We start from the raw sequence: 13,834 nt of genomic DNA, 5'->3' as shown, positions 1-13,834 counted from the left end.
TGCACTCCCCAGCTCTGGAAGCTTGACCTGAATCGTAACACTCGCATGGCACCTTCCACCGATGCGCAGGCCGGGGCCCCTCTGAAAGGTGCTGAGTGTCATTTCAATCTAGGGGTATAATGGCTCAGGACAGGGGTCAACAGAGGGACTCGCTGGGCTCAAGAAGACAGAGGTTCATGGGAATGCAGAGCGCAGTCAAAAGAAGTGAAGTTCTCCCTGGCCCGGCTCAAGTCCACCCAAGGGAAAAGGGCCTCTTAAAGCCTGGAACCCCGGGCCAGGCACCTCCCAGCAGGCTACATAGGCCTCGGCAGACCAGAGCTGCACACAGCATGCATGCCAAGACCCTTTGGGAAGGCAGAGGGTCCCCAATCCGTCTGCCTACATTTTGGTGGCCCTCTTGGAGCTGCCTTCTCTCTCTCCCCCGTGCGTGCGTGCGTGCATGCGTGAGTGTGTATATTTTTTTATTGAGACAGGGTCTCAGGCTGGAGTGGGCCTTGACCTCCCCAGCTCAGGCGATCCTCCCACCTCAGGCCCCCTGAGTAGCTGGGACCACAGGCACAAGCTACCATGCCCGAATCAATTTTTTATTTTTTATAGAGAAGGGGTCTATGTTTCCCACACTGATCTTGAATTCCTGGGCTCATCTATCCCCTTGGTCTCCCAAAGTACTGGGCTTACAGGTGTGAACCACTGCCCGGACAGAGTGGCCTTCTGTAAAACACCCTGGTAGAAGGCGCCTCTTGTGGGGGATGGGGGATGCCAACCTCACAGGGCCTCCTATCATTCAGTGCTGGTGTTCCAGAAGGTTCCAGTACTGGGAGGGACAGGTGAGTCGGCAACAGTGGTGGGCTCATGGCACAAAGGCAGCCCACAAGGGACTGTCTGCCAGGCCCACGGTGGCCATGCTGACAAGGGAAGGAGGGAGCAGGGGAGCAGGTGGCTGTGTTAGCGGACGCCCTCAGGACAGGATGCAAGATACTCTCCCCTGGGCACCAGAGGGCCCCTCGAGGACAGACTCCCTCCAAGAGATGGGGACTGAGCTTGGGAACAGGTGATCCAGGGGCTCTCCCAATCAGGGGCGCATTCTTTTCCCCATGAATTGTTAAAGCCATGACCAGAACACGGGAGTGGACCTGCTGAGCGTCCTAACGTGTCTGCTGCAGGACCGATGGGAACTCATGGTGGGACCACCCGGAACAAGGCCAGGCCCAGGCCTCTCCCCTCGGGACGCGTCACCCCACATCTCCCTGGGGTTCCGTGAGCCCCCAAGCTCCTGCCTCCCGCAGGGGACAGTGGCTCTGGCGGGCCTGGGCTGGGTCTGTCTCCCTGCCTGGGCTGGGACTGTTCCAGGGCCCCTCAAGGCTGGAAGAAGAGCCTGACCGGCTGCCTAGTCCAGATGGAGAGACCTCTGGCCCCGAAAGTCAGGACCCCCCAGGAGGCCACTTTCTGGGGGAAGGTGCAGCAGCCACTGGACAGCTCTGGATTCGGAATCCAGGGCCCCTGGGAAGACAAAGATGCGGACGAAGACCCGAAAACCAGAAGGAACCCCCGCCAGAGAGCAGGGGAGGGCTCCTCTCTCCAAGGACGCGCGTCAGAGCCCCCGAAGCGCGTCTGGAAGGTCACGTACCGGCTTACTCGTCTATACCAACAGAGCAGGAGTCGGGCCCCAGGGCTGCGCGAAGAGGGGGAGAGACAGACGGAAGCTCGGTTAGCAAGCACGCAGCAGCCGGCACAGCCACAGCAAGGGCACCAGCTTGGGGACAGGGTCGAGGCCGTCTAGAAACAAACACTCTGCTGCAACCACAGAGAACCACAAGGAGAACCACAGCTGGGAGGCAGAGCGCAGCCAAAATTCAACGCGGAGGAGCGCACTGGCCCTGCCCCTCCCTCCTGCACCTCCCGCTGCTGCAGCCTAGGGAAGGGCGCATGAAGGACCTGGCAGGCGCAGTCCATCCACCTCTGGTTTCAGGAGTGAAGGCCCTGGGTGGGGGGCTGAGGCTAGACAGGACTGAGCTCAGGGCCAAGTCCGAGACACCAGGGCCCCCAGTGTTCACCATCTCATGGGCCCTCCCATCTACAGGGACACCAGGGTTCCGTGATACCGCCCACCCCGCCAGGCAGCGGCTGCACCCCTATGAGAAACCACAGGCTCCGGCGTGTGTTCATGCCTTACGCACAGACACGGAGAGACAGTCAAGGGCTCTGTGATGTGAAAAAGTCAGCGGAAAAGAGAGGCCACCCCATGGATTTAAAAACACACAGAAACCTGTGCTGACAAGGCTGACAGCCACGGACATGGTGCCACACAGCCCCCAAAGGCAGATGTGCTCTCCGTGGCTCAGAACTGAGGCCGTGCAGGCTGACCTGCTGGCATTCAGCAGCAGCCGACTCCAAGCCGGGGGCCCAGGGCCCAGGAGTTCACCTCAGGCTGCCCCGATGTAGACTTGGCCTCTGCTCTGCCGCGTTCACAGGTGACTACCGCCTGCCCCCATCTGTGGGCCTGAAGAAGGCCCGAGACCCTCCCCTGTGGGTGGGGCATGACACTCGCAGTCCTGGCCTCATCTGTGTGGGCCGGCAGTGGCTGTCCCGATCCTTCCCAGGCCTGGCCACATAGGGGAGGCGCAGCCTCTGAGATGCTGCCCCACAGGGCCACCCTGCAGGATCAGATATCATGTGCGTGGCTCCCAGAAGCTGAGGTCCTTCTGGCCCCTCCCCGATCACCCCCCAAGTTTTTCATCAGAATGAAATATTTGAGGTCCTCTGAAAGACCTTACTCGAATTCTTTGTCACTTTAAGGTAAGCTGGTCCTAAACACACCTTCTGCTGTGAGTTGTTCGGGGCAGGCCGCTGTGGTCCTCAGGGCACCAGAGGCAGTGCCTGCTCCTGCACCTGCGACCTGTCACGCCCACCCCGCGAGCACAGGCCACTGCTCAGCCAGAGTCCGGGGGGCACAAGAGCCCCTTTCCAACTAAAGCACATCACAACCACCCAATGCCAGGCCCAGGTCACCAGGTGACTCAGGAGGACTGAGCAATGGTGGGCCCTGGGGCCAGGAAGCGGGTGAAGAGGCCTGGCAGCCGCAAGGGAAGAGCCACACTCCCTAAGCAGTGGCTCCGGGGTCATGTCTGAAGGCACCGTGGCTGTTTATCCCAGTTCCAGAGCCGCAGACAGCCTCGCAGCAGGTGCTGAGACACAAGTCTGAGAGCCCCCACTTCCCTCCCGGTCTTTAGAGCTTAGGATTCGAAACTGAGGATCGTATCCCAGCAGAGCAGAACACGAAGGTGCTTGGCTGACGGGGTCTGGGCCCGAGCCTCCGGGAAAGGTGAGAAGAGCAACCCTCTGTCCTGGCCTTGCTGCTCCCCGCTGGCGCCTGGCACCCCCGCCCGTCCTCTGTGCCCTGGCCTGGGATGTGCTGCTGCATCAGGTGGCCTCCGTCAGGCCCGGGCCAGGGTGACCCAGAAGACACTGCCCCTGCTCTCTGAGCCGGGGGCCCCCACTACCCAGCACAGCATGTGGCACCTGCTCCTGCTCCTGCTCTGTCTGCAGCTCTCAGGCACTGCCAGGAGCTTACCTGGCACCCAGCATGGGGCCTGTGGGCCCACGATATGACTAGGAGTTGGGGAAGATGTGGTGATCCCAGTGGGGCCGGATCTGCCCTCCTGGTGTGAGCAGGAGGCAGAGGGAAAAGGACCCCATCCTCTCACAGGCAGCCTCTCTCGCCTCCTGTGGCCGGTGTGGCCCCAGGGAGGGAAGGGGCTTTGGTGCAGGTTCCGCTCCCAAGAGCCAGGCCCTGCCCGAGGCTGCTTTGTGGCCATGGCCCTGGCCCGCGTCCTGCTTCAGGGTCAACAGCAGCGGCACGGCTTAGAGCCAGGGAGAGAACCGGGCTCCAATGGACCAGCCTCTGCGGCTATGCACTGACCATCAGAGCAGGGCCCCCTCCCCGGGGACTGAGACGGGCACCCAGCCCCTCACCCCCAGACCCCCAGCCCCTTACCTGGCAGGTAGATGTCAGCAGGTGGGCCTCGGCCACAGTGCTCAGGGCTGCTGTCCTGCAGGACATTCTCAATGGAAGGTGTTCGGGTCCCTGCAGGTGGAGGGTGAGGTTAGGGACCTACAGGCAGGGGCCAGGTCCCGGCAGGTCCCTCTGGGCGGGAGGCCGTCTCTTACCCAAGGGCTCTGTAGCCACTGTGGGGGCCCCAGGCTTAGGCTCCAGCACGACTCCACCGTACCCCACCTGCTCTCCAGGGACCCCAAAGCCGGGTGTTTCCCTTCTATTTCCCTCCTTCCCATCCCCCAGCATGGGGCTTTTTTCCCCCTTTTTTACACTGTGTCCCGGATGTTCAGAGCACGGGGCTTTTTTGTTTTGGCCATAGAAACATTACACATTCATGTTTCAAAACCAGGAATGAATGCTGGCAGGTGTTCCCCGTCCCAGGCAGACAGCCCTGCAGGGTGAACAGCGCAGCCTGACCCCGTCACCCGTTCAGTCCCTCCCAGCCAGGATCCCAGTGCCGCCGAGGGGGGCCTCTTGGCCGAGGGTTCCTGGGGCAGAAGAGGTGCTGGCCCAATACCACCTGGAGCCCTAAGGCCCCAGCGAGCCAGGGCTGCCTGGTCCCTGCATGCGGTTTGTGCCCATGGAAGGAGGGGCTCACCTTGCTTTGGTGACGACGACTCATCAACCTCTTCGGTTATGAAACTCTAGGAAACAAAGGGGAAAGTGGCCTAGAGCTCAGAGAGCCGCGGCCACCACTCCAGGACAAGCCGCCATCAGGCACGGCCCTCCTGGGACCGCACAGCCGCTCCACTAGGGGGTGCTGCATCCACAGACCGAGGCTAAGGAGCCACGCAGCTCAGCAAGGGCCAACAAGTGCGGGAGCGCCCAGGCGGGCAGTGGGATGGGGTCTGATTCCAGCGACAGAAGCTGGAGGAGGGCTGGCCTGGGCGGGTGCGCACAGCTTCCCTGGGGGGCCTCACCTCGGGGGAGCTGCTTTCCCGCAGGGCCAGCTCTGCACCACCCAGTGGGGGAGGGGCGTCCACATCCTCGGAGAGCTTCTCCTCATCCTCTTCGTGGATGGGGGAAGACGGGGACCGCAGGCTGCTGGGGACAGAGCAGAGGGTGGGCAGGGGTGAGAAGATAACGACAAGGAAGGCTAACCCTGCCAAAGCCATGCAGGGCACCTGGGGGCCCCTGCACACGCCTGCCAGGACCCACGCAAGGACACTTCCTGGAGAAGGGCATCACCAGCCACCGGGACCAACCCAAACGGCCAACAGGCAACAGCGGCCACCACACACCCGCCCGACAGAGGGGCTCCCCGCACACTGGCACAGGCCTAGCCTTCCTTTTTTTTCTAGAAGGAGAAGAGAAACCGCTGGTGGTTCCTGGGGAGGAGAAACAGCAGGAGACAGAGCCCCTGTTTCTCTGAGCTTTGGCGCTGCCTCCTCGTGGGCATGCGGGGTGCCCAGGGCGGCCCTGCAGAACCCGCACCTTCCTGACAACTCTTCTACGAGAACCGACAGGCCTGAGGCACAGAGTCCCCCCGGCAGCCGCCGCTCTATACACCGCAAGGCTCCAGGGGAACCACGAATGACCCGTGGCCAACCTCAGGAGCCAGGCCCTCGGAAGGCTGTCGTATGAGTGATGGATGATGCAGTCATCGCCTGGAGAGGGACTGTGCCCCGTGGCTCGTCACGGGCGAACGGCAAGAGCAGTGAGTGTGCCCGGGTCACTGTCAGGTCCTGAGTTTCAGCTGCCCTGGCTGGTCACCAGCAGAGTGGGCTTATATGGCCAGCCCCTCAACGAAGTCTGGGAACTCAGAGGCTCAAAGGGGCTCCCCTCAGCAGAGACACAGCACCGACCCCTGCAGTTTCCTGCTCGAGAGCACGTACGCGCCTGCACGCCGGTGTGCCCCAGTCGGGGGATCAAAGCCTCCGGCTGCCCGGACGCTCTTCCTGCCTCGTCCACTGGGTTCTTTGCTGTAATAAACTTTATCCATGAGTCTAACCTGATGCGGGGTCTCGGAGTCCTTCTGGGGAATCGCCACACAGAACACATCACAAAGTGATTTGAAACCACAAATACACCCACTCCGCACGCGTGCCACCACACACCCTGCTGTGCACCTGGCCTGGCTGCCGCTCACCTGTCAGGGGCCTTGCTCTGCGGCCTGCCCTTCTGGCGGCTGCTGTCCAGGATGTGGTCGATAGCAGCGAGGGGACAGCTGGCCTGGGACAGGCCGTCCGAGATGCCTGAATAGGTGATTTCTTCATAAAGAGGGGCCGAGGGGATGGCCGGGGAGACAGCCCGGAGGCCGTTGAGCGCCTCGAGCAGCGAGATGGGCTCGTAGCCAGGTGGGACGCTGTCAGAGTTCTGTAGGGACAGGGTGCGTGAGGGGGCTCATGCCCAGGGACCACCTGCTCCCCAGACCCTCCTGATGACCTCCTGTCCACTCTGTCCTTTGGGGGATTTGAGACTCCCCCACCCTCAGAGGGTGGCCAAGAGCTCCCCGGCAGCACCGATGCCCTCCCTGCCTCAGCCATCAGCTCCAGCACGGGGCTGGATGCCCAAATACCCATGCTGGTGCCTGGGATGACGGGCACGAGGACATCTGCCAGGAGCCGCCCCAGCCCTGGCCTCAACCAGCCCCTCCCTGGCTTTCAGTCCCGCCTGGCCACAGGTGGAGAGTGAAGGGTTAGTGACAGACAGGAGCTGGGAGCGGGGGCAGAGCAAAGCCATGCCAGAGGCGAGAGACACGGTCAGGGGCGTCCTGGACCAGGGAGAGCTGAACTGTTGGGAGCTGTGCCCTGCCCGGGCCTCTGGGGGCTGACCTGCTCCAGGCGGTTCTAACGGGCACCCTGGCTAAGAGCCACTGTTCTTCCCTCACTGGGAGCAGACAGAATCAACAAGACTGAGGAAGAAGGAAAATGCCCAGGTTCCGGGGAACGGAAGTCAGACTGCGGGGCCCCTGCTCTGTCCCCACAAAACCAGGTTGAGGGGCAAAACGCTCGTCAGTGCTCCTTTCGGGAGACCCCGGCCTGCCTGACCGAGCTCCAGGAAGGAAGGGGAAAGTGAGATGGGTGCGGGGTGCCTGGAGACCACGGGGAGGTGGGGGGGAAATGGGGGAACGGGCATGGCCCGGGCACTGAGCCCAGGATGCTTTTCTGGACCTCTGTGTACCCCACATTTGCTCCCATACCTGTCTCCAAGTTAAGGGTAAATAACCACACAGAATCCCCTCACCCCTCTAGAAAGGAAAACACGCTCCGGGTGGCTCCGGAGTGGCCTCCACCTTCTACACCAACACCCACAGGGTTTTGGCTGGGTCTGCCCGGGCGACGGAGGCTCCAGGTGGTTGTGTGCTGGTCCCCCTGCCTGCTCCCTGGGGCACAAGGAAAGCCCAAGGAAACCAAAGAGCTCAGCCCAAGGAGCTCGAACCCGCAGGGTGAAGGAGCGGGACACGGGGCCGAGAAGCATGCGCGGGGCGCGATTGCAAAACGCAGCAGCGACGTTAGTTCCGCCTGCAACGTCCATTCCACTGCCAGCAAGAAAAAAAAGGGAAACGGCACGGGGGCCACGCGGGGCGGAGGCAAAGCTGAGGGGAGGGCGGCGGGGTCAGCGCGCCTGGCGTTTTGCCCACGGACCGAGAGCTTTTCTGGTTCCACAAACTCCCTGGGCAGGGAGGCCAGGACTGGGAGAGTGGAGCTGACAGGTTATATGAATCAGACACTAGCCTGGGGCGGAAACGATCTCCCCTACTTGTCGTGGGTTTAAAAATGAGGGCAGGGGCAAAAAAACGTAGCCGGAGGACCAGACACTTACTGTTTCCCTTTTAGGTTTCTTGCTGGCCAGGGAGGCGGGGTGCGGCTTTGATTTTTTAAAGGGACACTGTCAAGATAAAAATCATATGTTTTACAACCACCACCCCCATGTGGCCCTGGAGTGGGCTGGACAGGTCTCTCTGACCGGCTGTCCTCTTGCCACACCGTGGCCCAGAACTTCACAAGCTTCCAGTGGACGTGAATCTCAGGACTGTCCTAAGTGCGGGTTGACTCGGGTCTGGGTGGGCCATGTGTGCGTCTCAGCAGCTCCCAGGAGCTGTGCTGCTGGAGTGGGGAGGCTGTGGAGCCCAATCTCATTCCCACTGCCTGTCCCCCTGCAGTCTGGGTCACCTGGGGCAACAGATTTGGGCAAGGTGGACGTGAGGGCAGCTGAACGCTGCCTAATGCAGGCTGGGTGCAGGGCGGGGATCCTGAAGCCACCCTGGTCAAAGCCCCCCAGCCGGTGCCCAGGCACCGCTGCTAACTAATCACCAACGATGAACCCCTCAAGAAGGCTGGGGAGAAGAGTCAGCCCCAGACCCACCCACCCCACCATCATCTTTAGGGACTCGCTGGAGAGAACACCCACGGTGGCTCTTTCTGTCACTACGTGGAAGGAGCTCCGACAGGAACCTGGCAGGTAATGAGAAGCGTTTGCTTTTGCTCCGTGCAGAAAGGACGGCGGCTCCCTGGGTAGGTGCCAGCCCTTCTGGGGCATGTGGAGGTCAGAGCTGCCTGGTCACCCCTCGGACCCCGGCCGCCCAGCTCACTCAGCATAAGAGGGACAAACATGGAGGGACCTACTGGACCCTCAGCCACCAGAACACAAACAGGGAGGGGCAAAAACAAGTGACAATAAACCTAGCCACGCCTGAACATCGACCACTCCCTAGGTGAAACCCTCTCAGAGGCAAATCCCTCAGGGGCTGCTTCTCTCTCCACCAAAAACCTGAGCGCACACAGCGTTTCCGAATCAAAGCCAACATCAAAAGTGCTGGAGGGCGTGGTGCCAGGAGCCCCACGATGGCAGGGGCCTAGAGGGCCTGGGTTGACAGGGACCCCCAAGCCATGTTTCTCCTCTAGCTTCAAGACCATGTCAGATTTTAAAAGACAAACCCAAAATCTGGGTTTTAAGGGAAATTCCAGACTTTTAAACATTGACCCCATTTCAGAAACATTGCACCTGCTGCCAGGGAGGCCCATGGGGCCCAGGTCAAGGCCCTGATCAAGGGGGCTCGCGAGGAGCCTTCAAGAGCAAAGGCGGTGTCTATGAACGCCAGTCCTCAGGGCTCTGCTCCTCTTTTCTGTTTAGAGAGGCAGCAGAGCCTGGAAGAACCAACGGCTCCAAACAGCCACAGCTAAGAGCCAAGAAAGGGACTCAATCTGATAATGCGCGTGGCCAGTGGGGAGCAGGGGGCCTGAGACCCGGGCCCAGCCAGTCACCGTCCAACTCCCCCATTCTGCTCCCCGCCCACCATAGCCCCTGCCACCCATCCCCGTCTCTGTCTCTCCCTGTCTCTATCCCTCCCTGTGTCTCTCCACATCTCTGTCTCACCCTGTCTCTCCACATTTCTCTCCACGTCTCTCCGTCTCTCCACATCTGTCTCTGTCTCTTCCTATCCCTTCATCAGTCTCTCCCTTTCTCTCTCCACATCTCTCATCCTGTCTGTGTCTCTCCACATTTGTGTCTCTGCCTCTCCCTGTCTCTCTCCACCTCTCTCTCGCCCTGTCTCTGTGTTTCTCTGTGCATCTCTCTCCATGTCTCTGTCTCTCTTTGGGTCCTTGAAGCCAGGGTTCCACCTCCCTCGTGTCGCTGAAGCAGGGTCTGCCCTTAAGGTCCCCATTGAGGAAGGCTGGTGGGCCTGGAGCGTGGGAGGAGGGTCACCAGTGCCCCTTGCACAGCAGCTCATGGGGGAAACAGCATGGCTCATTCACTAAGAACCACGGGCTGGAGGCGGTGGCTCAGGCCTGTAATCCCAGCACTTTGGGAGGCTGAGGCAGGACTAGCACTTGAGCCCAAGAGTTCGAGACCAGCCTGGGCAACATGGAGAAACCCCACCTTACTAAAAATACAAAACATTAGCTGGGCGCGGTGGTACACGCCTGTGGTCACAGCGTCTTGGGAGGCTGAAGTGGGGGAACTGCTTGAGGCGGGGAGGTCGAGGCTGCAGTGAGCTGAGATTGCACCACTTTGGGCGCACACCAGCCTCGGTGACGGAGCGAGACCCTGCCTCAAAAAGAAAAAAAAAAAAGCACCTGGCTCCACCAAGACCTCGACCACGCTCAGCCCTGTCGCAGGCTCTGGGTACTGACAGCAGCAGCACTGTTCCCAGCAGCGGCACCCCAGGGCCCAGCCTGGCCACCCCCTTCATGCCTCACAGCCATCCATGGGGACCACGCCTGCCCACTGGACAGAAGAGAACACAGGGCTTCTGGCTGGACCGTCTGGGCCTTGCGCCTGGCGCAGGCACTCATGCCCGTCTCCCGCCCATCCCGCAGGCAGGAGGCGGCACTTACAGAGTGCTCATCATGCTCCAGGCTCTGGGCCAGGACGGGGCTGAAGGACACGGGGGACAGGGCTCCTGGCTTCTTCCGCACCGCCCGGATCTGCAGGAGGGCCCGGAAAGCTGCGGCAGAAGGAGGGCTCAGATCAGGCCCAGGCGACACACCCAGCCCCGAGCGGACCCTCCAAGCCCCAGGGACCGACACCCCCCCCACACACCATAGGGGTCCTAGGGCGATCCCGCTTCCAGATCACAACAGTCTTTTTTTTCTTTTAGTTTTAAGGAGCAGGAATTTAATAGGCAGGAAAGATGGGGGAAGAAAGATGCAGCTCCCCTGTACAGAAATAGAGGGAGGGGGCGCTCCAAAGACGAGAGACAGAACTCCCGCAAACACAGTATTAATGAAATGGCCCCGGGCAGGAGACACAGCAAGGCCACGCAGTGCTGCCCAAGGCGGGGCTCCAGAGGGTGTTTCCAAGAGGCTGGTGGCCAAGACGCCCAAAGCGTCACAGCCCTGAAGCTCCAGGCTGCACCCGGTACAGGACGTGGCTGCAAATCAGCGGCCCCGGCTGAGCCCAGAGGAGCTCTTGGCTGTAGGACAGGATGGCAGGCGGGGGACATCACACTGGGGAAGCTGAGGTGGGGATGTCATGCTGCGGAAACTGAGGCAAGAACATCATGCTGAGGAAGCTGAAGTGGGGAGTCACGCTGGGGAAACTGAGGCAAGAACATCACGCTGGGGAAGCTGAGGGGCACAGACAGCAGCCACTGGGAGCAGAGAAGATAAACCAGGACCTAGGATGCCCCGTCATCCGACGGTGCCAGTCCTGCTCACACAAGGGCCCCACAGGCCGCTGCAGAATGTTCCTGAGACACCTTTAGTTACATGTGCAGGCCAGGAAACCGAACCACCAAACCACCAAACCAAACCAGCCACCTCCAACAAACCAACACAGGGGAGAGCATCTGCCATCAGCCCAGGGACAGGGCCTCGAACCTCCTCTGTGTCGATTTCTACTGAGAACAGCAGGCTCTGCCCTTGGCCGCCTGTGAGGGGCACCTCTACTGCCACGTCCTTGAGGCTCAAAGCCACACGGGAGCTCTGAACTCGAGTCTGATGGCCCCGACCCACCGACCCCACACACCTGAAGATTCCAGAGTTGGACTCGGTTCAGGGCACCCTCCCTGGAAAGCAGCCCTGCTGTATCTCCAGCCACACAGCCTCCCTGAGGCTCAGTCCTCAACACTGCCTGCCTCCTGGGCAGGCACAGAGAACCTTCCTAGACAGCCCACCCCTGCCCCCACTTCCTGGTCCCTGCCCCTGCAACTCTGTGGCTTTCAGACAGGAGAGGCCGACAGACGGCCTGGGCCAGTCCTCCCTGCTACAGGATCTGCCACAGGCTGGGCGGCCGGCCTCTCCCTCCAGGCCCCAGCAGCCTCTTCACTTACTCCTCGGATCTGGACACATCCAGTGACCCCATGGCCTGACTGCACAGACCAGCATCCTCGCACAGCCCCACGCCCGGCTTGGAGGTCTGCTGGCCTACTAAGCACATGTGTCCTGCAGCTGCGCAGGCAAATCCCCAACTACGCCCTGGCCCCACTGCCAGGACCCAGGCCAGGGATCCCAGGATCCAGGGCAAGCGCCTGCCAGTGGGATGTGCACTTTGACCTGGTGGTTTTTCACCCTGAGAACATTCAGGTTGTTCCCTCTACTGGAAGACACTCAGAACGGGGCCCTACGAGACAGCTTTTCACTGAGGAAATGTCTGGAATGCTCTAGAAAACCCAATTTAATTCCTTGGTCAATTTTCTACCCAGCATACTTTGTTTTCACCTCACTATAATTTTTTTTTTTTTTTTTTTTTTTTTTTGGAAACAGGGTCTTCCCCTGTCTCTCAGGCAGGGGTGCAGTGGTGGCACAATCACAGCTCAATGCAGCCTCAACCTCCCAGGCTCAGCCGATCCTCCCGCCTCAGCCTTCCAAGTCACTGGGACTACAGCCAACACATCTGGCTAATTTTTAACTTTTTGTACAGATGGGGTTTCGCCATGTTGCCCAGGCTGGTCTCGAACTCTTGGGCTCAAGCGATTCTCCTGCCTTGACCTCCCAAAGTGCTGGAATTATAGGTGTGATCTGCAACCAGCGCTACGCTAAAAGTTTATCGAAATATTTTCTATTTCACCTTTAAAATAAAGATCTGAGCTGGCCATGGTGGCTCATGCCCATAATCCCAACACTTTAGGAGGCAGGAGGACCACTTAAGCCCAAGAGTTCGAGACCAGCCTGGGCAACATAACAAGACTCTGTCTCTACAAAAAAAATTTAAAAACAAGGCCGGGCCCTGTGGCTCTGCCTGTAATCCCAGCACTTTGGGAGGCCAAGGCAGGCAGATCACTTGAGGTCAGGAGCTCCAGACCAGCCTGGGCAACAATGTAAAACCCCATCTCTACTAAAAATACACAAAATAGCCGGGCATGGTGGCACATGCCTGTAATCCCAGCTACTCAGGAGGCTGAGTCACAAGAATCATTTGAACCTGGGAGGCGGAGGTTACAGTGAGCCAAAATCCTGCCACTGTACTCCAGCCTGGGCAACAGAGTTAAGACTCTGTCTCAAAATAAATAAATGAATGAATAAATAAATAAATAAATAAATAAATAAATAAAAGTAAGTAAGTGATTAAAAAGCAGTGGCTCACGCCTGTAATCCCAGCACTTTGGGAGGCCAAGGCGGGCAGATCACAAGGTCAGGAGTTCAAGACCACCCTGACCAACATGGTGAAACCTCATCTCTACTTAAAACACAAAAATTAGCCAGGCGTGGTGGTGCAGGGCTGTAATCCCAGCTACTCAGGAGGCTGAGGCAGGAGAATCGCTTGAACTCAGGAGGCGGAGGTTGCAGTAAGCCGAGATTGCAACACAGCACTCCAGCCTAGGTAACAGAGCGAGACTCTATCTCAAAAAAATAAAATAAAATAAAATAGCCAGGCGTGGTGGCTCACGCCTGTAACACCAGCACTTTGAGAGGCTGAGGCAGGCAGATTACTTGAGGCCAGGAGTTCAAGACCAGCCTGGCCAACATGGCAAAACCCCATCTCTACTAAAAGTAAAATATTAGCTGGCCGTGGTGGCGGTTGCCTGCAATCCCAGCTACTAGGGAGGCTGACACAGGAGAATTGCTTGAACTCAGGAGGCAGAGGTTATAGTAAGCCAAGAACTCGCTACTGAACTCCAGCCTGGGCGACAGCGTGAAACTGTCTCAAACAAAAAATAATAAAAATAAAATAAGAATAAAGATTTCATTCACTGATCAATTTTTGTTCAGTTCATCTGCCCTGGAGTGCCTCTGTAGCCCTTTGTTCTGCAAGCCTTGTCTGGCTGGAGGCAGACGTGAAGATCTGAATGCCCTGTGCTAGCGTCCCTGCCAGCTCTCATGGTGATTGACTCCGACAGCCAACACGCCCACGTTCAGCACAGACTGGAAGAATGACGACTCTTCTTTCTTAGCC

General features: G+C 59.4%; 1 protein-coding gene across 16 annotated transcripts in view; it reads right to left on the bottom strand.

The window, feature by feature from the left end:
* The window catches only part of MGRN1 (mahogunin ring finger 1), a 65,368-nt gene that overhangs the window by 2,897 nt on the left and 48,637 nt on the right, over positions 1–13,834 (bottom strand). For 4 of the 16 annotated variants that reach the window (XM_054453138.2, XM_054453141.2, XM_054453137.2 and 1 more), the window contains exons 11-16: positions 10,336–10,445; positions 7,820–7,885; positions 6,144–6,370; positions 4,975–5,098; positions 4,653–4,698; positions 3,995–4,084 (exon numbers count right to left, since the gene is read on the bottom strand). In XM_054453138.2, the coding sequence (XP_054309113.1) occupies positions 3,995–4,084; positions 4,653–4,698; positions 4,975–5,098; positions 6,144–6,370; positions 7,820–7,885; positions 10,336–10,445 (663 nt within the window). Of the gene's footprint in view, positions 1–1,627; positions 1,673–3,994; positions 4,085–4,652; positions 4,699–4,974; positions 5,099–6,143; positions 6,371–7,819; positions 7,886–10,335; positions 10,446–13,834 lie in introns of all 16 variants that reach the window. The other 12 variants (XM_054453142.2, XM_063654788.1, XM_063654787.1 and 9 more) reach the window with 7 other exon arrangements.

This window comes from Pongo pygmaeus, chromosome 18, assembly GCF_028885625.2.
Source record: "Pongo pygmaeus isolate AG05252 chromosome 18, NHGRI_mPonPyg2-v2.0_pri, whole genome shotgun sequence".
NCBI lineage: Eukaryota > Metazoa > Chordata > Mammalia > Primates > Hominidae > Pongo > Pongo pygmaeus.
The sequence above is the reverse complement of the archived record's forward strand: the minus strand, read 5'-3'. Positions and strand labels throughout refer to the sequence as shown.